This window comes from Lissotriton vulgaris, chromosome 6 (assembly GCF_964263255.1).
Source record: "Lissotriton vulgaris chromosome 6, aLisVul1.2, whole genome shotgun sequence".
In the NCBI taxonomy this organism is placed as follows: Eukaryota; Metazoa; Chordata; class Amphibia; order Caudata; family Salamandridae; genus Lissotriton; species Lissotriton vulgaris.
Window position 1 is genome coordinate 900,847,001 of NC_141694.1, and position 25,026 is coordinate 900,872,026.

Genomic DNA, 25,026 nt, shown 5'->3' on the forward strand with positions numbered 1-25,026 from the left:
CAAAAAAATGTTGGTTTGTGAGAGGATTTATTTCTAAATGTGATACCCACGCTCTATTTACATTCTGTTACAGAGGGACATGGAGAGATTGAGTGATTTGCCGGGAAACACTTAAGCAGCACTATGCATTTCCAAAAACTCAGCGTTGGTTTGTGAGAGGATTTATTTTGAAATCCATTACCCGTGCTCCATTTCCGTTCCGTTACAGAGGGACACAGACAGATTAAGTGATTTTCCGAGAAACAGGATGTTGAGCCTCCTCCCAAATGCGAACCCCGTTCTCCAGTTTCAAGGTCGGCCGCTTTAGCCCTTAAGCCATATCCTCTCCCCTTGAGATCATGTAAGATGGCTGGCACTCCTTTGGAATGCACAATTATAAGGCAATTCCATTATGCGTTCCAAAGCATCACCAGCCATCTTGTTTGCTACTGCTTGCACTCACTTTTCCACATTTTACCTCTGATTCGCTTTTTTCCCACTATTTCTCTTTTTATCCCTATTATCTCTTTTACTTTTTCGATCTTCCTTTTTTGTATGCGTTATATTATTTCCTACTACAAGTTTTACATCATGGTATGTTTCACGTAATGTTACATACATGGTATGTTTTAGGTCTTTCTGGTGATATATTATAGTGTGAAGTGCTATGCTGTGATAAGCTTTATTGCCCTACAGTTTGATTCATGTTACTTCACTTTACGTTACTGAATGCTGAGTGCTACATTCCCGCCTCTAAGCGCTATCCTTCCAATCGGATCCCAAGGAGCAGGGAGCAATAATTGTATGAATAGATGCACATTTTCCTCTAGGATGAGGAAGTTCAAGTGACCAGTCGCAGGGTATGCAAAAGAGCAGAAGGACAGTCCTTTCAAGGGACATCAAATCCCATCCAGGCTAGTGACCTGTGACTGCCAGGACTAGACTCAGCATGCCAACAAGCTGTGAAATGATGGAGCCATGCCCTGTAAGACTAGGTTACAACCCAAATAACACATGTTTCTATGGTGCTATATAACCTAAACATTTCCTCTTAATAATCCAAACAATGTGTCTCTTCGGGTTTGAAGTGAAATGAGAAGAACTGGTTGAGAATGAAGGCCTCATTCTGACAAAAGAAAGAATGGCTATAGGAGTGATCAGTTATGCTATATGAGTTTAAGAAAAAAAAGTGATACTAAGTCACAAGACGAATAGAGGAGCTTTTGTAATTTTAAATGTATTTATTTACCGCTTACAATCTCAATTAAGGCATTGAAGCGCTTTTTCGGTGAGTAAGACTCTACTCCATGGCTTAAAGTAGAATTGCCCTTTAAATGGGGTAGGTGATAGTTTCTAGGGATAGATCTGCTCATACCACATGTGCATTTTAATTGTCCTGCACATGAACAACACAACCAGGTGATTGGCTGGGTTTTACTCAACAAAAAAGGGTGCAAGTATGGGTTTCGCCAGCAAGAAAAAGTTTCAGTCATGCACATTTCAATTGCAGCAAGCATTGATCACATTTCAGTGAGACGTTTAGGCTTCAGAAATGTACTCATTCCATTAAGTTTGCTGTGCATGTTGTCCATAAAAAGAGTGAGCCCTAATGTTCTGGAACCTTGACAAATACGCAACCTACTTATCCCTCTCTGTCTTCCTGTCCATCCAATTCCATACCACTCAATTCCACAATTAAAAATTCCAATCCAACCCACGTAATTCCACTCCACACCACATACATCCACTCCACTACAAACCAAAAAACATGGGTAAAAGACTCTAAGCTCTAAGTCTTGCAAATGCAAGACCTTTTGGCATTGCAAATGCTTGTTAATTCTTCTGAATAGCAGCACCAGAAAGATAATAAAAATGCACCCTCAACTTTTTTTTGTTGAAAAGATGTTAACGGTTCTCATTTAATGTTGATTTTTCCCACTGGAATTACTTCTTTTCTACACTTGTACCTCTTCTTTTACCCATACTTCGACACTGGAACTTAGCTCTCACTGGACTCTGTCATCTCTTTGACCTTTCCAATCTACTATTTTAACTCCAGTAGCAAATAATTTGGTACTAATGCCAATTTGTGGTACAGTCAATCAAAGTGCTAGCTAGGTTCACATAATAATAGTTAAAGTAAGAGCTTCAAATTGCATTTAGCTGTATTTTAATGTACAGAGAAAAATCCTTTCCCTGAATATAACTTGGGCATTCTTATGGAAATTGATTGAAATACTCTGAACCTGCTGTACATACACAATATGATACAAGAAAAGACGAAATGTGTCTCGAATTGTAGGCACCTAACCTTTGTGGTATATTGGGACTACCATAATCCCTGCATTCTCAGTTTCCACTTTTTCAGTTTTACCCCCATGTGACAAATATTGAGGGCAAACGGACCATTGGAGGTGCGACTGGAATTTACTGATTGTAGTTCACAATGGACATACTCTTTTGCATAGGTTGTCTTGCCTACCATTGGCAAGAACACCTCACCATGGGACTCCAATAGGTGGCGGGCCAAACTAAGTCTCCAATCCAATCCCAGCACTCTTGCCAGGTACCTTGGAATCATAATTGACAGCTACCTGGACATGTCCTTACAAGTCAATGCTGTTACTGCATCCTGCTTCCTTACCCTAAAGATGCTAAGAAAAATCTTCAAATGGATCCCAAGCAACACAGGGAACAATGACGGTCAGACCCCAGTCACCAGCAAGTTGGATTACAAGAACAACCTCTGTCGGTATCACCAAGGAACTCAGCAGAGGACTATAAACTATCCAGAACACGTCAACAAGACTCCTGCCCGGCCTCCCATGTTGAACTTGCATCACACTGCAGCTCAAGGAGCTCTACTGGCTCCCAATACACAAATGCTCTCAGTTCAGATTCCTCAATCACATGTACAAGGCACTCCACATATTAGGCCCTATCTACTTGAACAATGATCTCTCTTTCTGCAAACCACTCAAGCACTTCCTATTGACACAAAATCCATGAATACATAGAACCAGATCTAGAGGACAGGGCTTCCTTTACATTGCTCCTGAAGCATGGAATGACCTCCAGCTTCACATCAAAGCCTCCTACTATCTTCTTAAATTCTGCAACAAACTAAAGACCTCAAATAATTTCCCTGCCAGGGCAAGGCTAAGTGCACACACCTTCTCAGAGCCAGGATACCCTCACACTTATGCACTATATAAATACATATAACATGGTCCTTTCCACCATTGGTAAGGAATTCACAGAATTGTAGCCTACGTAAAATGGTAGGCGCATATTTTAACTAATTTCTTAGTCTTATAAATATCTTTAAACAAAACACTCCAGTCAAATTAAATCTAAAGTAGTAATTTGTTTTTATTGTACTCCAGTCATAGATTGTCAGGCCTGTAACTTATGCTATTACAGCTCTTACAACAGTTTTTATTGTTATTATGAATTGTAATTATTCTAAAATCAAGAATATTAGGCTTTTATCAGTGCTTTATTTGTAAAATAATAAGTGCCAGTGCCCAAAGCCCTGCTTAGACACCAGTGCTCGATGTTATAAAATGTCAATGTGCCGAAAACCAAGGGTGTGTAGTCCTGAAACCACCTCTGGCCTCTTTAATCGCTGCCAGGCATTCCCTGCCCTATTATCCCACTCTTACAGGTTTCTTCTTTGTCCCATAATGATGAATTTTCTGTCTTTCTCTTCCTCCATCTGTCTGTTTTGTGTGGTTTCCCTCTCCTGCTCTCTGGAAATGTCTGATGAGGAGAAATGAGTGCTGATCCCCAAAAATAAATGCTGGTGCCCCTCACCGGTAACCTCCAACTCAAATTAAGCGATGGCTTTTATATAGAACCCCAGAATAATAATTATACAGCCGCTCTTAAACATAACATGGTCTTCTTGTTAAAAGTCTAGAAGTCAGAAAACCAGAGGCAAGTTGAACAGGGTTTAAAGAATACAAACATGTACTTAAGGAGCTGAGCACTGTGTGATTGTATGCAACTGCATGCTTCTGATACATTTTGTTTCAATTATCGAATCACCTAATCCCTATTGATGTATGAAAAACATATATTTTCCATTTCAGCAACTAGCGGTGTTTTCCAGCAGATGATTGCTCTAAGGAAGCAGCCACGACTCCTGGTAAAACTGAGAACTTTGCGTTCAAGAAGAAGAGAGATGATGAAGTAAGTTCATCTGCTCCTATGAAAGTACTGTAAACTGGGAATGCACTTGTGATCAGACTAGCTCATGGATATATTCCTGTGATTTTGGTTTGGCTTTCAATTTTTCAACCATACAATGCACTATATGAATCTGTCGGGTGCTCTCCAAATAGGAACAATATTTTATGACACTGCTTATGCAGTAAATTATGCATTAACAATGCATTGCACCATTACTGCTTTAAGACTGGGGTAGCTACTTCTAGGTTTCAGCTTACCACTCAGACTGAAAGAAACAGTACTTACTGTGGCACACTAAAGTTTTCCCCTAAAGTTGGGGAATTAGCTGCACATTTTGTGACACGTTTTCAGACTGATGACAAAAGCTTACCACTCTGACAGAAGTGTGAAGACTTTGGACTTGTTTCGTTTCATTGTAGTTAGATTCCTGGGTAATTTGTATCTAGCTCAAGTCCTTTTTCTCAATTCGTTAATTCTTGGTCAAGCAAATAAATCTCTTATCTCTGTAGGTTGAAATCTTTCCCATAATGGATCTGAAAAATTCTCCCAGTTTTTTCAACCTTCTAGCAATTGCACTAATAGTATACTACCCTGTGCTTATTCCTTTAGTTGTTCAACTCCTCTACTTTATGACATATATCCTTCTTTCAGTATCCTACACAGGTCTCCAAAAGTGTAGAGAACCTCAGAGGGAAGGGCTTAAGGGGCAGAGAGACAGAGGGAGAGAGATACGACATTGTTCGCAGTCTGACACATTCACAAAGCCATATTCATACAGGGATTCAGTTATTGTGCTAATAAAAATAAACAAAAAGAGGGAAAAAATTAAGAAGACTTAGGAATAATACAGGAAAGGAAGAGAATACAATTGGAAAGGGCCAAGTGGAAACCAATTAAATTAAAGAACTCACATTCACGGGACCTTGACAGCAAAGCTTGGCTAATCTTATAGGTTCGTACAATAGTGCTACTACTCCGTTACAGAGAGCCCACAGGATCATACAGCAGACAGGTTACACCAGCATTAAATGATCAGATAGGAGTCAAACTAATATCATTAATTGCGTTTTCAAAACGGATGATAACGTCCATGCCAGCCATGTAATAATATCCGTATTATAAAGTGTCCTCTAGTATCAAGAAACCGGATTCAACCAACCAAGAATTATCAATTACACATCTCAAATACCAACTTTAAATATATTCCTATAATGCAGTCAAATCAAATAAAACTTTATTCGGTTTATACCATTATAGAGCACAAAAGCATCACATCATACTAGGAAACTTTAAGATATTTATGGCTTACATTACACCACCTAAAAATAAAATTTCATATCATTTAGTATATAATAACCATAAGTATCTGCTAATAAGTATGAAGCAAAATATGCAAAGTAAGAACTTATATAAAATATTTGTTAAAATAACTAAAAATACATTTCTGCTAATCTCTTTAACCCGATAATGCTCAATGTCCTCTATACTGTGAAAGTATTTAAGATTGAGCTAGGCAGCTCAATCACGTCATTTGTATAGCGCACTACTCACCCGGGAGGGTCTCAAGGCGCTGGGGGAGGGAAAAGTTACTGCTCGAACAGCCAGGTCTTGAGCTGCTTCCTGAAGGCGAGATGGTCTTGGGTTCGCCGGAGGTGGGTGGGGAGGGAGTTCCACGTCTTGGCTGCCATGTAGGAGAAGGATCTTCCTCCGTCGGTGGCTCTGCGGATGCGTGGTACGGTGGCGAGTGCGTGGCCGGTCGATCGTAGCTGGCGGGTGGGCGTGTAGAAGGTCATGCGGTCGTTGAGGTACTTGGGGCCCAGGTCGTGGAGAGCCTTGTGTGCGTGGGTGAGGAGTCTGAACGTGATTCTCTTGCTGACGGGGAGCCAGTGCAGATCTCTCAGGTGTCCGGTGATGTGGCTGTGTCGGGGGATGTCGAGGATGAGTCGGGCGGAGGCGTTCTGGATGCGTTGGAGTCTTTTTTGAAGTTTCGCTGTGGTTCCGGCGTAGAGGGTGTTCCCGTAGTCAAGTCGGCTGGTGACAAGTGCCTGGGTGACGGTCTTCCTGGTTTCCGTGGGGATCCATCTGAAGATCTTGCGGAGCATGCGCAGGGTGTTGAAGCACGAGGATGAGACGGCGTTGACTTGTCTGGTCATTGACAGGGAGGAGTCCAGGATGAAGCCCAGGTTGCGTGCGTGGTCCGTCGGTTTGCGGAGGCGGAGGGTGATGATCCCAGGATGAGGACTTCCGTCTTGTCCGAGTTCAGTTTAAGGCGGCTGTTCCTCATCCAGTCGGCGACGTTTTTCATCCCTTCGTGTAGGTTGGCTCTGGCGGTGGTGGGGTCGCTGGTGAGGGAGAGGATGAGCTGGGTGTCGTCGGCGTAGGAGATGATGTTGAGGTTGTGCTGGCGTGCGATGGCTGCGAGGGGGCTCATGTAGATGTTGAAGAGGGTTGGGCTGAGTGAAGATCCTTGTGGTATGCCGCAGATGACTTCGGTGGCCGCGGACCTGAACGGAGGGAGGCGGACTCTCTGGGTTCTTCCGGTGAGGAACGAGATGATCCATTCCAGCGCTTTTTCTCGAATTCCGATGTTGCTGAGGCGCTTCACTAGAGTTCGGTGGCAGACGGTGTTGAATGCCGCAGAGAGGTCCAGGAGGATGAGGGCCGCTGTTTCCCCGTTGTCGATCAGGGTTCTGATGTCGTCGGTGGCTGCGATCAAGGCGGTCTCGGTGCTGTGATTGGCTCAAAACCCGGACTGCGAGGGGTCGAGGGATCCGTTCGGGTCGAGGAAGGCGGCCAGCTGTTTGTTGACGGTCTTCTCGATGACTTTGGCCGGAAAAGGAATGAGTGAGATGGGACGGTAGTTCTTGAGGTCGGTGGGGTCCGCCGTTGGTTTCTTCAGGAGGGCGGTCAGCTCGGCGTGCTTCCAGCTCTCCGGGAATGTGGCGGTGTGGAAGGAGGAGTTGATGGTGTCTCGGAGATGGGGTGCGATGGTGGCGTCGGCTTTGTTGAAGACGTGGTGTGGGCATGGGTCGGTTGGTGACCCGGAGTGGATGGAGTTCATCGTGTGGGTGGTGTCTTCGGTGCTGATCGGGGTCCAGTTGCAGAGGGTGGTGGTGGCGGGCGTTGGTTCGGTGGTGGGGTGCGTGGTCTGTGCGTCGAAGCTGTTGTGTATGTCGGCGATCTTGCGGTGGAAGAACGAGGCGAGTGAGTTGCAGAGGTCTTGCGAGGGAGTGATGTCGTTGTTTCCGGCGCTGGGGTTGGAGAACTCTTTGACGATGCTGAAGAGTTCCTTGCTGTCGTGGGTGTTGTTGTCCAGTCGTTCTTTGAGTGCCGTCTTCTTGGTGGCGCAGATCAGCTGATGGTGTTTGCGGGTGGCCTACTTGAGGGCGGTCCTGTTGTCTGTGGTGTGGTCGAGCCGCCAGGCTTTCTCGAGGGTGCGGCAGTTCTTCTTGGATTCCTTGAGTTCGTCGGTGAACCAGGGGGTTTTCTTGCTGCCGTGTCAAGCTGGGAGGGTTCTTTAGTGGTGCGTCTTGCTTCGGCGGGGGCCAGGGGTCCTGGCCCTGGGCGCGGTCCAGGCGCGGACTGGCGCAGACGGGCTTGCCTTTGGCGCGCCTTTGGCGCACAATCGGCACGCCCGCTGTGCGTGACCGCTGCGAGTCCGTTTGGTCGCCATTTAAGGCAGCTTAATTTTTCACATGCGTTTCCTCGTATGTAGCACATTGATAAAAAAACTTTACTAAATGATGACATACTGTGGTGTCCTTTAAATCTAGTAAATGCTGAAATACCTCATTGTAGTTATACAGGACTTCTTTTAAAAACAATGTTTTTTTGTCATATTGCTTCCTATGCACAGTATCACATCTACAAAAAAGAGCACAAAGTTCTGAGTTGATTGTTCAGACATGTTATCACAGGAACATCTACAGGTCATGGGGCCCCAACTTTGATTCTTCACGAATGCGACAAGATGATGCATTATGAGAAAATGGAATTGGTTGAAAAATATCTATTGTAGGCATTAGGAACTAAATTAATGTACAATTGTCGCCCTAAGTGTTTGTTCTGTGGCATATATCTAATTACAGTGTATTTGGTTTGATCAAGCAGATTCCTTTTCTGTCCACATACTCTAAATATGTGATCCTTCAGATGCCTTTTGGAGTATCCTATTATATGCTCAGAATGTAACCAGAGATCCCTGTGTGTTTGATCAAACCCCTTTATGGCATTTTTAATATGCATTATCCAAGGACTTTTATGGGCCTAGTCCAGCTCTAAGCAATCTTTTAGGATTAGTTGGTGAATTGTGTCTCGGTTTTTGACCAGATTGAATGCCATTAGAGAAGTGGTATAGATTCCAATATATTCCGATACAAAAAACAGATTTCCAAATTCTCTATGTATAATGGTTTCTAGCACTGAATGAGGTGCTGCCAGGTGTCTTTTTAGAAACTTAGTCTTTTGTTTTTGCAGTGTTCCCCCATATGCCAAAAACTGTTTTAGCATTGAATAGATCCAACATCTCTTTGATCAACTTAGTACATAACTTGGAGGAAAATCTGAAGATACCCTAATTGTTTTTTGACATATTGTAAGTTCTCATTTCTCTAGGATGGTTCCAGCCCCCATCAGAAGAAACTGTGCCCCTAAATAGCTAAAGAATGTTGAACCTTCGGACCAGGTCCCGATCGGACGGCTGCCATAGGCATGGAGCTGGGATGCTGGCGGCGCACAATGGAGCCTACACCCCAAGATGTCCTGGCCGCCCTAACGGATCTACGCGAGTCCCTGATTTGCAACGCCTGTGACCTGGATCGAAGAATGGCCGCCATTGCTGTTTCACCGCCCTGTAGGGACTTAGTCCGATTTCATTGGAGTGCCGCTGTGCCCGTGTCTACTTCCTTGGGGAGGACTCTGGGCCCGCCTGGGTTTTGGGAATTGCCGAGAGACCTGGTTGCTTCGTCCTCCCTGGACAGTGCGGATGTACACGTGAGTGCCTCTTTGGGACACATGCCTAACTTGAGCTTCGGGACGCGCTGCTGTTCTTCTTTTCGGGCCGCCCCAACACCAACGCGGCCTTTGCCGGACAGTGAGATCTCCTCTTCATGGATGGTATTACTGTGCTTGGACTTTGTGGCACCAGCGGGCTTGGTATTGCCACCCTTGGACTTCAGCTGCACACGTCTGGATGGACTCGAGCTGCTGACCCTTTTTTTGGTATTACTTGGGCCTGACTCCCTCGGATCCTCCAGATCCTCCAAAAAGTACTGTATATCGATTGACAAGGGATCATTGGGTGGTTCCGTTGCTAGACGAGGCCAGGGGTGATACATTTTAGGTTTCGGTGGCCCTCACGTTAACTGACGGTGCTTTGGGTGTGTTTGCATTGGGATTGTATTATTGATGTACTTGGTACTTGACATTCTCCGTGCTACACAATTTTGCTTTGGGACTCTCCTCACGTGCAGGGGTAGTGGGCGGGGCCGGGCGGCGACTTTGAGGGCCCTCCTCCACCTATGCTTCTGGTCTTTTCCCTTTTCTTTTCTAGATTTCGGGTTCCATTAGGGCGACAGGCACGCGGCTGGAGGGGTAGGCCTTGGCCTTCCGCGGGTGTGCAGGGTGGGGGTAGGGGGGTGGGGTTTGTCCGTTCTTTGTTTCCATGGCCCTTTAGTCTTTTTGTCTTTTTCTATAGTGTTGTCTTCATTCGTGGTTCCTGTAACGTGTATTGCTTTGAGGGGTGGGGTTGGGGGTTGCTCTCAACCGGATTTGTGCCAACGTCTCTCCTGATTTGTGTGCCTTAACTCCACTACTTCGTCTGTATTTATATTGATTGTGGATATCCTGATTTGCGCGCTGTGTTGTAGGACCACGTGTGATTGTATGGCACTTCTTCAGTTTTCTATATTAAAAAATGAACCTCTGTAATCCTGACTTCGGACCTGACCGTATGCCCACGTGTTGTCTCCTGATGTACATATCGGTCCGGCTTTTGAACTATTCTGATTCTCCGTATTGATTGCTATACTTTGACCCTGTTTCGCGGCCGGCCGAGAAGGTTGTAGGCCCGTATCTGTACTTGATTGCAAGACTAATAAAGGTTCACAAAAAAAAAAAAGAATGTTGAACCTTAAATTGTGTTCCCCTTTATGAATAATGGACAAGACCTGCTTTTACCACAACTCATTGTAAATGTTTTTCTTTCATTGATTCATAGGTCTTTTTCTTCTGTGTGGATCAGATTCTGCAGACTTTTTGGAGTTAAGGCCAGTAACACTGCATCATCAGTGCACTGAAGGATTGGTATAGTGTGCTTGCCAACTCTGGGGAAGTCTGCACCAAGGGATTGTAATTTATCATCAACACCATTCATATATAAAGAAAAGAGAAAAGGCGCCAGGACACATCCCTGACGAACCTCCCCTCCCAATCTTGAACGGTTGTGTTGATTTCCCCCTGTGGCCAAAATCATATTTTCGATGTTAGATTACTATACAAATATGAAAGTAGCAAAATTAAATCTATTTGAGCCCTAAGCGAATCCATACACTTCCATAATTTGTATTGGACAACCAAATCAAATGTATAGCTGAGGTCCACAAAGCACAAATATAGACTGCCTTCTTTGGCCTTAGTATATTTCCCTTTCAGAAGTTCCAAATTAAAAAACTGCTCAACCATCTCCAAACCTTTACTAAAGCCTTATTGGGCATTTGTTAAAATATTATTTTCTTCAGCCCATACTTCCAAGTCTTTCTAAAATGACCCTCCCCAATAACTTGATACCATTCCAGGTAATTCCTAGAAACTTTCTTAAAAATAGGCACTATTAGTAATTTGACCAGGATGGAGGGATAAAACCAGCCCGCAGAATTTAAGACCTTAGTTAGGAGGGGAGCCTATTAAGGAAGGGAGGGATGGGGCGTGGCTTAGCCGCGAAACAAAATGGCCGCTGCTTGATCGAGGTCCATTACACACCCGACCGCTTTCCCTACATCTGCCCAACAAAAGCGTTGCCCCTGTCAGGGGAAAGTGACCTAAGCCTGTCCGGCAGCCGGGACATCGCACGGCAGACTCGCTCGACCGCCGGACACCGAGACTGCCAGTGTTCCGGATCGTGGTCTGCCGCGCTTCTGAGGCCGGGAGCTTGCCGCATTGGTGAAGAGGGCGTGGTGCGGCGGTATCCGGCCTCCTGTGCGTGCGAGGCGGTGATTGCGGTGGAGCTCCAGCCTGGGCTGGGTGGCGTGCTGGCCTCGGTAGCGGAATCCTGTGACTGGTGGGGGCAGCAGCAACTGGACCACCCGCAACTGTGACAGAGGTGATTCGGCGGGGCAGGGATTGTGGTGGCTCACAGCACCCGCGGCAAGGAAGCATACAGTGGCGGTCCCTGCCGGACCCCCCCCTGACGTTTCAACAATAAGTGCACTGGTGCGCCGCCCATCCTGAAGTGGCAGCGTGGAAGCAGGCTGTGGGCCACGAGCTGTGAAGGGCCCAAGGTGCAATTAATTGACCGCCGGGGGGGGGGGGCAACAATTTGTCTGGTGATACGTCTGTGGGTGCCTTCCAGAGCCAGTCTATTGAACTGGGGACTGCCGTTGAAATCCATTTGGTCGCTCATTCTCCCCGGCCCGGGACTACCGCACTTGGTACAGAGACATTGGGCGCAATGAAGCCACGTTCACCACGAACAGCGTTAGATGCCAACTCACAACACTTGGAACAGTGGTGTGGGCCTTCCTGAAAACCACTCTGTAAACCAGGCTTGATAAGTACGTGCTGGCGAAGCAGATCGACCATGAACAGGGTGACATAGGGAAGAAGGCGCCCTGGTCCGAGGGAGAGCTTCTGGACCCCACTCTGAAGGACATAATGGAGGCCATCTCTGGAGTGCGCGCCTCCCTTGAGCAGTGGATGGACACCCTCACATCTGAAGTTATGCTCATCCAGGCAGACCTGACCAAAACTGGTGAAAGAGTGAAGCAAATGGAGCTAGTTACTACAAGCCTCGTGGGAGACACTACACAACAGCAGCAAGACGTCAAGGACCTACAGGCCTTCCGCAAATTCGCTGAGGACAAGCTGGTCGACTACGCCCACTGTTGGTGAGACTTTTAAACTTAAGAGATAGGGACATAATCCTGCAGACCTCTCGTACGGGCCCCCCTTGAAATACAGAACTCAGAGATTTCCTTCTTTCCAGACTTCACTGTGAATGTTCAACAACAACGACAATCCTTCTTGGAGGTGAAGAAGCGCCTCCGCGATAAAGGTCTAAAGTATTCTATGCTGTTTCTGGCCCGGCTCCGTGTTGAGGCAGAGGGTAGGGTCTGGTTTTTTGATGGGCCTGAGGTGCAGACTGAATTAAGAACTGGAGAACCGCGAAGGATCACAAGGCTCGCTAGATGGCAGAAGGGTCATCTCGCCTGGGGTCTGGGCCCGATGTGAAAGGACAGGGGTCTGTCATCTGGAGGTGACCCCAATTTGACACACATCCCGACCTTCCCTGAATGACACTGGTTTGTCTGATTTGACTGACTATGCTGTATATCCTTTTCCTTGCTATTGAAATGGCCACTTTGGCAGGACACAATATGGATGGTCAGGCAGGGCGGTCGGGTGGCAGTGCTCCCACCCCCTATTGTTTTCTACCTTTAGCTCCAGTTTGGGCGACCTGCACTCTGCATTGTTGAAACATGGGCAGTTTTAGGCCCAGAGTTTAGGGGAGCAGGGAGGGGGGAGTTAGGGTGGTGAGGGGTTGTTATTTTTTTTTACGAAAGTGAGACATCACGAGTCATTAATAAAGAGCGGAGTTGTGTTAAAGCTGAATCTATACATGGGGACACACTGGGAAAAGGCCTTTAAGCTCCTGAGCTGGAATGTGAATGGGCTCAGGACAAGTTAAAAGCAGTATCGTAATGCAGTATGTCAAACGCCCAACCCCGGAGGTGGTGCTTCTTCAGGAGACACATCTGGGTGGCAATTCCTGCAAGGTCTTGAATAGACGGGGCTATCGGTTGGTGGCCCCATCTGGCTTCACATCGGGTTCCAGGGTTGCTGGTATCCTCTTAAAAACCTCCTTCCCAATGTCAATACACCAGACGTGGACTGATGAGATGGGTATGTATGTGGCGATCTCCGGGATGTGGGAGGGTAAGACTCTCACGTTAGTTTCAGTATATATTCCACCAGGGTTGCAGGGCAAGTCCTTTGAGGATCTAGGTAAAATCGTGTTATCATTCCCTGGTGGTTGTTTAGTCGTGGCGTTGGGCTCTATGATCGTAGTCCACCCGGACCCTGAGCCCCTCACAAAGTTGGCTCCCTAACTTTCTTGATGCTATGGGCCTGGTGGATACATGGAGGGTGTTTCACCCAGGGTACATCCAACACACCTTCCTTTCTGGGGCCCACAACAGCCTATCTAGAATAGATTACATCCTAACTGCGGCACCCCTAGCCGGTAGCTTTAGGGTAATCCGGCACCTAGCCCGGTGTATTTCTGATCACTCCCCACTATGGGCAGAAGTAGTCATTGGTGAGAAGAGAGTCGGGAGGGTAGCACCAATCAACCCATGGTACCTCAAAAACCCAGTGGTGAGGTACAAGGTAACTCCAACTATAGAAGCATACTTTCCAGAAAACAGAGAGTCAGCGGCCTCGTCTCTAACCCTCTGGGAGGCTTTCAAACCGTGATGCGGGGTCAGGCGCGGGGTCAGGCGCTCTCGCTAATAACTGGGGTGCGAAAGGAAAACTCGAAGGACTTGACGCACCTGGAGGATGACATCCTCCGCCTCGACGCTTGCGGCAGGGAGTCAATGTCGCAGGAGAGGCTTCACATGTTGAAGTTTAAGCAATCTGAATACAAATCTACAGCGACTTACATGGCCAAGGCACTGGGAAGTGACAAGGAGGGTAGACTTTATGACCTAGGCGACAAGGCCGGAAAATTACTTGCTTGGCTGGATAAAAAAGAATTGGGCAGCCAACTGGTCCAGGAACTCTTGAAGCTACCCTGGGAGGTCGTATCAGATCCGCAAGCGATTGCTACTGAATTAGCTGAATATTACCGCTCTACATGCAGTTCGAGCTCTTCTTACACAGAAGAGGACTCGCAGGCCCTGATCAGAGATATTAAACTTCCCTCTCTGACAGCGGAAGACAAAGACCTGCCAGAAAGTGACTTGACCAATGATGAAGTAGCCCAGGCGATCAGAAGCCTCCAATCCGGCAAAGCATCAGGCCCAAACGGCCTGCCAATTGAGCTATACAAGCTGAAGCCGGATCTACTCGCTACTTACATGCGTGAAATGTTTGAAGAAAGTCGTGATTCAGGGTTGATCCCATCAGACCAAAGGGTCGCCACTCTGGTCACCATACATAAAAGTGCAAGTCTAGGGATGTATGCTCATCCTATAGACCCATTTCGCTTCTAAATGCTGAACCTAAGATATTGGCCAAGCTCCTCGACAAATGTTGGTCCAGGTAATAGACAAATTAGTACACCCAGATCAATCCAGTTTTATGCCCCATCAGAACACCGCGTTGAATCTGAGGAGGCTGCATGGTGTCTTGGGACGCCGGGGTACGATTTGAGAAGATGCAGCCGTGGTCTCCTTAGATGCCGCAATGGCCTTCGACACCACTGAGTGGCCGTACCTCTTTGAAGTCTTGTCCAAAATGGGTTTTGGACCCAAAGTTATTGGGTGGTTGCGCCTTTTGTATGCTAATCCCTTGGCACATTTGGTCGTCAATAACAAGAAATCAAAGGTATTCGAGTTGAGCCGCGGGACGTGACAGGGATGTCCACTGTCTCCCCTCCTGTTTTTCCTCACTCTGGAACCATTGGCGGGCTAAATTCGTAGAAACCCGGTAATCCGGGGACTGCGGTGGGCTGATGTTTGGGAGGACCGCATCTCACTCTATGTAGATGACATACTTATGTATCTTGCGTCCCCCAGGTCGTCGATCCACAGAGTCATGGAAATTTTCGCAAACTTCTGGAGATAATCTGAGTATACAATCAACTGGAATAAATCCCTGATATACAAACTTACTGGTGAGATACCTACACTTCCAGAGGGTGCCCCATGAAGGAAGCAATAGGTGGATTCAAATATCTGTGAATCTTTATCACGGCAGATCCTAAGGCTAGCTATGACGGGAACCTCTTCCACCCCCCCCCCCCCCGCGCTGCAGCGGCTGAAACATGACGTTTCCAACTGGAAGACCCTACCGCTCTCATTGATGGGGAGGGCGGCCTTATTTAAAATAATGTCTCTACCCCGCTTTTTGTATTCACTCCAGAACTTCCCGGAGGGAATTGCTCACGGATTGCTGCCCCCATATAGCTCTTCCCAAACTGGTACTGAGCTGATATGATGGGGGACCAATGCATCTATCGGCAGGGAGATGATACAGGCTATGAAATGGACAAATGGTTACTGCCAGGGGGTAACTATACCGCAGCCCTTTACTCCAGACCTAGGAGAATTCCCTTAACAGGGCCCACTAGGCACACTATGCATGTGTGGCATAGCGTAAATAGGAAGCTGGGCTGGGACCGAAAGCTCACTATGGTGACCCCCTTGTGGGACTCGGAACAACTAGGTACCCTGAGACAATAGAAGGAGTTCGATAAATGGGACCCAATTGGAATTACTAAAATCAGGGACCTTTGGCAAAAAGGAGATTTTATCTCCTTTACTGATATGCAGAGATAATGAGTTGACCGACTCAGAATATTTTTGCTATCTGCAAGTAAGGCATGCCTTGATGATGCAAGTGCGAAGGGGTGCACCCCTCCCGGATGCATCTCCGCTTGAGGACAGGCTGCTCGATGGTTACCTGCCCACAAAGGCAGTCTCTTTTACGTACAAGATGTTGGTCAATAACACACCAGACCCCTTCCAAGTTATCTGTGACCGCTGGGGGAGCAATGGGTTGGAATTTGATGACAAGGAGTGGCAGGAGGCAGTGGCCTCACCGAGAGAAGTGGCAATCTCCTCTAGGTTACGCCTAGTCCAATTGAAGATTCTACATAGAATTTATGTCACCGGGTCTAGGCATGTTAGCATGGGAAGGGTGGAAGAGGGAATATGCAGGAGACAATGCGGACAAGTGGGCACTTTTATGCATATTCTGTGGGAGTGTGAATACATATAGAGATATTGGAGGAGGATACACTCTTGTATGGGGGAGGTCCTCGGGCTTGCGGTTGGTATCGAGGCTAAAAGATGACTGCTAAACATCTGGGAGCCCACAGATTTGAGTAGAAAGGATCGTATTTGGGCTACTCTGGGACTCATGGGTACCAAAGGGAACTTGGCAAGACTTTTGGGGGCCAGGGCACCACCCATCGTTGTTGGGTGGAAAACGGACATGGACTGGTGCATGCTGTGTGAAAAATTTGTGTATGTCTCTAGAGGGTGCCCCAAGAAATGGATAGATATCTGGAGCATGTGGAATAACTATCGTGGCAATATTTGTGAACCTCCAGCTGTTCTTTCATTGGAAGATCCTGTAACTCCATAGTGATCGTTATATTATTGTATTACTGCTCATTGCATAACAGTGATGAATGTGCACACAATTATGTAAACGTGAATTACTCTGCCGAAATTGTGATTGGAATGTCGTTTTGTTGTTTAATAAAAAGATTTATAAAAAAATTAAAGGAAGGAAGGGAGGGACTTGTAGGTGTCCATCGGAACTTCGTCTACACTCAGAGCCTTTCTCCCTGGACTTTTGTCCAGTGCCCTCATAACCTCTTCCAACATAAAGAACACAGATGTCGGCAGGAATGCCAAGGGAGTCCTAGTCGCTATGCCTAGTACTTTAGGTGTAGAGAAAATTGAAGCAAAATGGTCTACCCAGCCTGCTGCTGTTAGTTGAAGATGCAAGGTTGAGCTCTGTTGTATTATTGAACAATGGAGCATTTATTGTCTTCCAGAAAAGTATACTATCCTTGGTCTCTGCCGTCTGTGTTAATTTTGTCCATGTCTCATCTTGAAGCTCTTTTTCCGGTTGTTTAGTGCCTTTTTATATCTAAACCTGGCGACCAGGATAGCAGATATGTCCCTAGAATCCAAGTGTAAAAATGTAATAATAATATTGAGAGCCTGGGTGCAAGTCCGATTAAACCAACCTTTATTCTCCGTCCCTTTACTCTTAGCCTTCCTATCAAAAATTGGCTTGTAGAATTAAAGCTATATGAACTTCCATTGTCTTCCTGTGGTTATCCTCCAGAGACAGGCCACTTAGTTACTATGTCTGTTATAAATTTAGAAGGGTTCACACTTATCAATTTCATTTTAGTACCATTCTGCCCAACGGGTATAATGTTTAGTATTCTGCCTGTCACAGTTACTGGTTGTAACCAGATTCGAATTATTAAAATCACTGGGTTTTGATCACTAATACAGTTTTCCCTCCTGGTAATTATAGGGTTTCATTCTTTCACTATCCAAGATGAGAATACCACCTATTTTGTTTTTACATTTTCAACAAATATGGGTTGGGGTTGAGGTTCATTGTTGGAGCACTAACTGTCTGCCATATTTAAATTATATTTAAACATCAAGGGGCTTATTACGAAGTTGGGCGGTCCCACATTGTCGCAGATACAAGTCCGACTGACCTCCTGTCGGTGCATACCAACCGCCAATTTACGATACGACCGCACAAGGGGCATTCGAATACTCACATTTCTCTATGGAAGAATGTGCCATGGCTGTAAACCAGCCATAGCACAAGCTCCCATAGGGAAATGGGAAGTTGTATTCATCCCTGCACCATGTGGCAGGCACCTTAGAGTGCCTGCCACACAGTTGCAGGGATCAACAAGGGGGCACCATAGGGACCCCCTCAGCCCCCAACCAGAGGCCGCAAACAGAAGGTGTCCCTGCTAGTGGCTCCCAAACTTGCCTTCCAACAGATTATCCATGTCGAAAAGCCTGGCGAGCCTTCCGAAACCAAGCATTGTATCTGGACGGCATAAAACACTGACCATGTGGATTATGGGTCGGTCTCTGACTGAAGCCTGTCGTAATCCAGCTGGAATGACCATCTAGTTTCACTTCCGACCACCTACATTGTAATTAGGCGGTCTGAAGTGAAACGAACGATCTTTGTCGGAAAGCCTCCGACATAAGATCGGAGGCTTTCTGACCGAGATCATAATCAGCCCCCAAATTGTTTAAGGCTGCTCCATATGGGCAATGTTTAAAATTACCAGTATCATTACCCTTAAAGTCAGTAAAACCACACGCCAGCTTGGAAGAAAAAGAACATTTAGTGATGTTAAAATAACAGGTCCAATTCATGTAGACATCCTTTGAGAAATGACAGATGAAATGATCCAAATCTTTCTCCGACACTTAAGCCACTTCAGCCCTTGAAGAATATCAGAGTTGCAAACCGAAGTTCGTAACACAAATTGATAGTAGGGTGACAGTAGAAATGTTTTATTTTCTCTTAATGATATTCTGGTAGAGACCAAAATAGTAAGGCTTCCTTTGGCCCTGACCTTTTGAATACGGTGGCTGCAGTGCAGTAGGATTAAACCCATCAAAAAGTTAGTGAGCCAGGGTTTTTGAATACATACTATCTGAGCCTCAATCACATACTTTACTCAGTCATCAAGATTTAGTTTGTTAGCCACTCTAGCTATATTACATGAGAATATAAATATTTCTGATAACGCAAGTCCATCGTTAATGGGTATATCTTGACCCAAAACTTCCTGAACATTATTTACCAGGTGTGCGCTGTAAACTGGTAATCCTCCCTCAAAAAGTAGAGTCTGATTTATATTATATTGCGAGCCAGTCAACTTTGTCCATGCCTTATAAGGATTCCGATTGATTGGTGGTTGAAAGAGGGTGACTCTGGGCTGGCATTCTCTTGGACACTCTAATTGATTTATGTTTTGAAATAGAAAAAAAAGAGTCAGGTCTGGAAAAATATCCCAAAGGAACATCTTTTATGTCACTCCTAATGCGAGCACCCGGAAAATACAAGTTTTGAAACTCAACCAGGTAGGGATCTCTTAAATTCACAATTGTGCAGTCCCCTTCTTGTGTTTTGTTTTGAGTTGCTTATCCAACCAACTCTTCTCACCTTCAAAATTTCCAGTAACATCAAGTTCGCCTTGGGGACCTTTTGTGCCATCCAATGAATAACTTAATTTTTTAGATCCCTCCATGATTGCCAAGATATAATGCAGTCAATTTGTCAGAGGTATCAGCTTAACTGTGTGTGCAAACATGCTTCATTATTTGTATGGTTTCATCACAAATACACAGAGGTTCTTGGCGATACAAAATCGCATAACAAATCGAGACAAGTGATAAAAAAGTAGCAGATGAGAGACGGACTAGATATTAAAGAGCCAGGTTTTTAGTAGTTTCTTCACATTAGGGACATTTTTTCAACTTTCCTATTATAAGATATGGAGTTCCACACCTTTGTGGTGACTATCAGGAATGATCTACCTCATTATAGTCTTCTTATTTTAGGGATTGCCAGCAAAAGATGGTTAGAAATTTGCTATGAACGAATAAGGCTATTGGAAGGCGGTTACACCCAGGCTGCTGCATTTTGGATAAGTTGTGGGAGGCAAGGATGCTTTTCCACAGCAGCCTGATAAATCAGGTTTACATATCTAATCTTGATTGAATTAGAGCATTCACAGCAGGCATGTGTAGGCTCCTGTTATGATTGCATGTTTTTGCAGATGTGCAGTTCGGCAAAGCAGTTATTGGCTACTCTTGCAAACTGCAAAACCAAGATTAATTTGTAGGGAATAAGAGCCCCAAAATTGTGAACACCTTTTGCAGGAGCAGGTGGAACCAATGGTATGCACCCAGAAAGCATATTCCCAAGGAGGTGACGAGGTGAAAAGGAACTCTGTTGTGGCAAGATTTAATTTGAAGAAGTTAGTAGACATCTACCAGTTAATTGTAGGCATTTTTTCATCATACATGGGCTCCGGTGATCTGGTGATGGGACTATGGGAGAGCTCAGAGATGATCTGGGTGTGGTCCACAAGCATTTAGAAGTGGACCTCTGTTTGGAGTAGAACTAAAAGGGGCATATAAAGAACAAGAAAGGAAAAAGAATAGATCCCTGCAGAACACCACAGCTACAAATTCTGTCTTTGATTGTGAATAGGGATAATGCAACAGCATAATTTCTACTAGACAAAAAGATTTGACCCATTAAAGACCATTCTGGAAAAGCCAAGAAAAAAGCAAAGGTTTGCAATGGTTTCTAGTAGGATGTCATGGTCAATTTAGAACCCTGAAACCTGTGTCGTCTACAAGCCTTCTGAAATCATCAACAACTAATAGCTCTGTGCAACACCCTGGTTGAAAATCTACCTTTATGAATCAGTCTGGGCATGGATCCCTGGGGTAGCCGTCAGCTAGAAGACTAATGTAGCTTATCAGATATGGGCTGGAAAATTGAAAAGTAAATATCAATAATACTGGACAGAGGATTACTAATAAGATCTTCTGGCATAGCGTTGTTTTTAAGGGCAAAAGCAGCTTATAGTCTGGCGATTGTATCTTCAAAGAGAGTTAAAATATCTTCTCAGACTTGTCGGAAACTCTGAGCCTAATCTGGACTGCTTGGAATGATTGCAATTCAGAAACTATATTGAAGAGTTCCGTTGCAACAATGCATTTGGTGAAGTATGCAGTTTTTTAAATTAATTCTATGCTTACATGAGGAGGTTGAAGGTTGAAAAATTAGATATGAGATTGGTACATAGGTTCTCATCCATGTCCTCTTTACTCTGTGTGCTATAAATTAAAACCTTTTAGTTTTGCAGAGAACCAAGTATCCATTTTAGTTCTACACCCTGTGAGAGCTTTCTGCTTTGGGAGCCGGAGTGACATATAAACCCACCAATAGAGAACTAATGAATAAACCAAGCAGCACATCTGGTTTCATGTCAGTGCTGATACTTGGGGCCTTGTGGAGGATCGTTTTGAATGTAGGGACCACCAGTTCAAGATTGAAGTTTTTCCGGTTGCGAGATGGAGGATTAGTAAGATCTTCAGCTGCTGTAACTTCCCTGAGACTTTGATTTAAAAGGGAAGCCAGTGATGATCAGTTCATCAAATGAAACTGAAATTCCCATGCCCCGCTTCTTTCTGTGATGTATTCCAGTGAGATATTACACAAGGGGTAACGGATTTAGGATCTTTTGTGAGTTCCGATTGTAGGAAAACATTGCAGACTTTTCGCCTTTTGCTGGACCGTATATTTTTGCTATCTTTAAAATTCTGTGCACTTTACTCCTGCTGAACAGTAGTAAAGCACCTGTGCTTTGTCTCTGAACATGGTTGAATTGGTATAGTTCTATTGGTATATTTATCTTTGCCTGAAAGTCCTTAGTACATACTACAAAATGTGCCTAGTCCTGGACGTTAAATGCCAATAGTGGGCTGCAGCACCTACTGTGCCATCCACTGCAGTGGCAGTGCAAACACAGCCTTATGACTACCATTGTACCTGACTGTAGCAGTGTAAAAAACAGCAATTTGACATGCCAAATAAACCATTTTTGACAGCCAAAAGCTCCTTTTCAATATTGATAAGTAGGCATTGTAACCTAAGAGGCAGGGTGCATGATATTTAAAAGTAGAAATGTGATGTTAACATATCCTTACATTGACTAGCTCCCAAAAGCTATTTGGCCTAGCTGTCCTATGTAAAAAAAAAACAGAGTACAGATTACAATACTATTGATGTATTTCAGGTAAGTGTCAGCTGGGAAAAAACTAAACAATTTGTTTTAATAGTTACTAAAACTCCAATTCAATTGTGAATTTTGATTTTGACTAACTATTACGGAAAAGTAACTTTTAGAAAGTTACGTTTTCCTTGCATGGAGTTTATAGAGGCTAATTTGCATTAATTCTCCAGCTTCTCCTAGCCTGTTTTAAGCCTAAGTAAAGTGTGAAATAGATGTGAAATTCTTCTCAGGAACTACTCAATGGGTCAGGTTGACGGGTCATCCTAAATGGGCAGGGAGGACTCCTTTTAGCTCAGCAGAAGGGTTGGGGCTGCACCCATCTTGTTGACACCCCATGGTCCAATCCTGCTTGACAGGTCTGTTGTGTCTCATAGATACTTGTGGCACACCTGAAAGGGGAGAGAACAGAATGCCAAGACAGTTCTTGTGGATTCACTGTCTGGTTGCTGAAGGGCTCTACTAGACTTGGGTCTCTTCGTTTTGCTGTGGGTACAGTACCTGCTTAAAACGAATATATGATCTCATCCCGCATTCTTTTTCTCCGCGGGGAATTACAACGCGGTCGTTTTCACGACTGCGTTGTGATTCCGCATACCATTACTCCGCAAGTCGTAACGACGACTTGCGGAGGGGGGGCGCTGGATGTTGGAATAGTATAATTTACTATTCCAACTCCAGTCTGTGCGGACACTAGGGAAGGTGTTGGATTTTAAATCCAACACCCCCCCCCCCCCCCCTCTCCGCAAGTCGTTGTTCCGACTTGCGGAGTAATGGTATGCGGAATCACAACGCGGTCGTGATAACGACCGTGTTGTGATTCCCCGCGGAGATAACGTTTTGTTGTAAACATCGTTTACCGCTTAAAACTGGATTTTAGTGTTAGATGTGGGAGGGCAATAAGGTCACTATAGTACACTCCAGACACATTCACCTAGTAAGCATGTTTAGTGTGGCCAAAGACTTACATCATGTTGAAAATTCCCAAAGTGGGTTGGAATGGCCCCAGGAAGTTTTACCCCATTGGTTAGCACGTGCCCAGGAGTCATTCCCAACAACAAGCTTCAAGAGGCCTCTTCCAACTGACTAGTGGAAACTAGACCTGGACTGGACCCTGCTGTTGACCTCTGCCTGACACTCTCTGAGTCTCGAAGGTTCTCCCATATGGTCCTTGGAGGGGCTTTAGAAGTGGAAGTCCCAATCCACAACAGGACTACAGGACTATGGGCCTGGTTTATTAGGTCTCACAGATACTTCTTGTAATCGGGATATTACTGAATTGGACTTGAAGCCTTGCCAATCTTTTTGATTGGCTGGCGTCATCGTTTATGCTAAACGGTGGCCTCTGATTGAAAATGAGGCTTTTTTGTTACCACCCTGTCTACTTTTTGGACGGCCCTCCTGGACTGGATGTTTTACTTGTGGCGTTACACTGTCTCCTTAATTAATCAGTATGCACTATTTTTTTTTCACAATGCCGACAGCTTGTTTACGGATTCCAGGCGGCGCCACGTCCCCCTGTCGCCATCTCCCTCAGGTGCCGCCAGGGCCGTCCAGTGTCAACAGCTTGTTTTATGATGGCCGCGGTGTTCTGTTTATCTGGTTTTTCACGCTGCCTACTTTCTGAGACGAGGACATATGTCTCCCGTGGAATGGAGGTCGGTGCCCCTCGTGCCCCCAACATTCTTTGTTCCTCTCTCCAGGCACCTACACGTGCCCGGGGATACTACATGTTCAGAGCTCCGGAAATGGAGAGGCGTGTTCGAGCCCATCTGCTTCTGGGGACGAGGCTTGAGGCAGTCTCGGGCCCCTCCACGTCTCCCTTGCTGGAGCAGTCTTCAGCCGTGACAGTGGAAGAGTGGGGCAGGTTGGGCTTGGTAGGGGTGCTCTTAATGCCCCCAGCAGTCTCCGTGTAGTTGAGGGATCCCTTCCTGCATCTAGTAGTCCTAGGTGATGGATAGACGGCTTCCTGCAGCACGCCCTGCTGCATCATGCCCTGCTTTGTCGGGTCGCCATGTTTGCTGCGCCGCTTCTATTGTTCCTGCTGGGGGTCTCGCCTCCCCTTCCCGCCGTGGCCTGGCTGCAACTTGTTTTTTTTATTTATTTATTTGCCGCTGTCACAAGGCTGGACTCCAGCCTCTCATGAGCACCGAGTGGCTAGATTGTCCCCGTACCTACACGCTAGCATTATCCAATGCGCGCTTGTATTGCCTAGAACAGACATATATTATCCCCAATCAATATGTCATCAATGTATTCCATACAGACATATTTTTTTTATATAGCGCAAATTCGACCCAAAGGTATTTGAGCACTTTAAATGAGCACCAGTTATATTACACAAAGGCGAATTCATTTTTTGTTAGGCATGTGGTGATAAAGTAATTTGCCCAGAATCACAGGTTGTTGATCCGACACTGAAGCTCGAACCTGGTTGTCCAGCTCCGAAGTCGACAGTTCTACGCGTTAGGCCACATCCACTCCTCTTATAAACTTCCACCGCACTTTTGCCTCACTGCCTCGCACATGCATGTATTATTATTTTAGCACACACAGCTGTATTCCCAGTAAACACATGTACATATTAGCAAACATGTCTGAATAACCCGGCACACAGATGTATGTTCTCCAGTCCCCAATACATATATGTGAATTGGAGAGAACATACATGACTCGCAAGATCATTTTACTTTTCACAAAAGGATAACAGATTAACCACATTGGCCCGCACATGCACTTTAGCATGTATATTCTTGGAAATGAACATGGCTGTATTTCCCCTAGGTGCTTTTTACCCAACAGATGCTTGCGTGTGAATTAACAATCACATGTGCACGTTCTCCACAATTACATGTTGGCCACTAATCCTCCCGTCCAGCTCATTTTACAGCTGAATGTTTTATTCCAGTACATACTCATATATTACCCTTTAAAAGTGTGTGTATTATCAGGACACGAGTGGCACAAGGATAAAGAACGTTTGCTTCCGGTCGGAGCCATGATTCGTGAAACGTGCAATGCGGCCCCCGGGGGAAGTAGGGTCCCAGACCAGTCTTCCCCCGGGGTTTTCGCGCAATGAACGGAAGGACAAGGTG

General features: G+C 45.5%; 1 protein-coding gene across 1 annotated transcript in view; it reads left to right on the top strand.

Moving 5' to 3' along the window:
* NPHP1 (nephrocystin 1) overlaps positions 1-25,026 on the top strand; it is a 699,686-nt gene that overhangs the window by 517,582 nt on the left and 157,078 nt on the right. Inside the window, exon 16 of the mRNA XM_086926892.1 lies at positions 4,074-4,173. Coding sequence (XP_086783018.1) covers positions 4,074-4,173 — 100 coding nt within the window. The remainder of the gene's footprint in view (positions 1-4,073; positions 4,174-25,026) is intronic.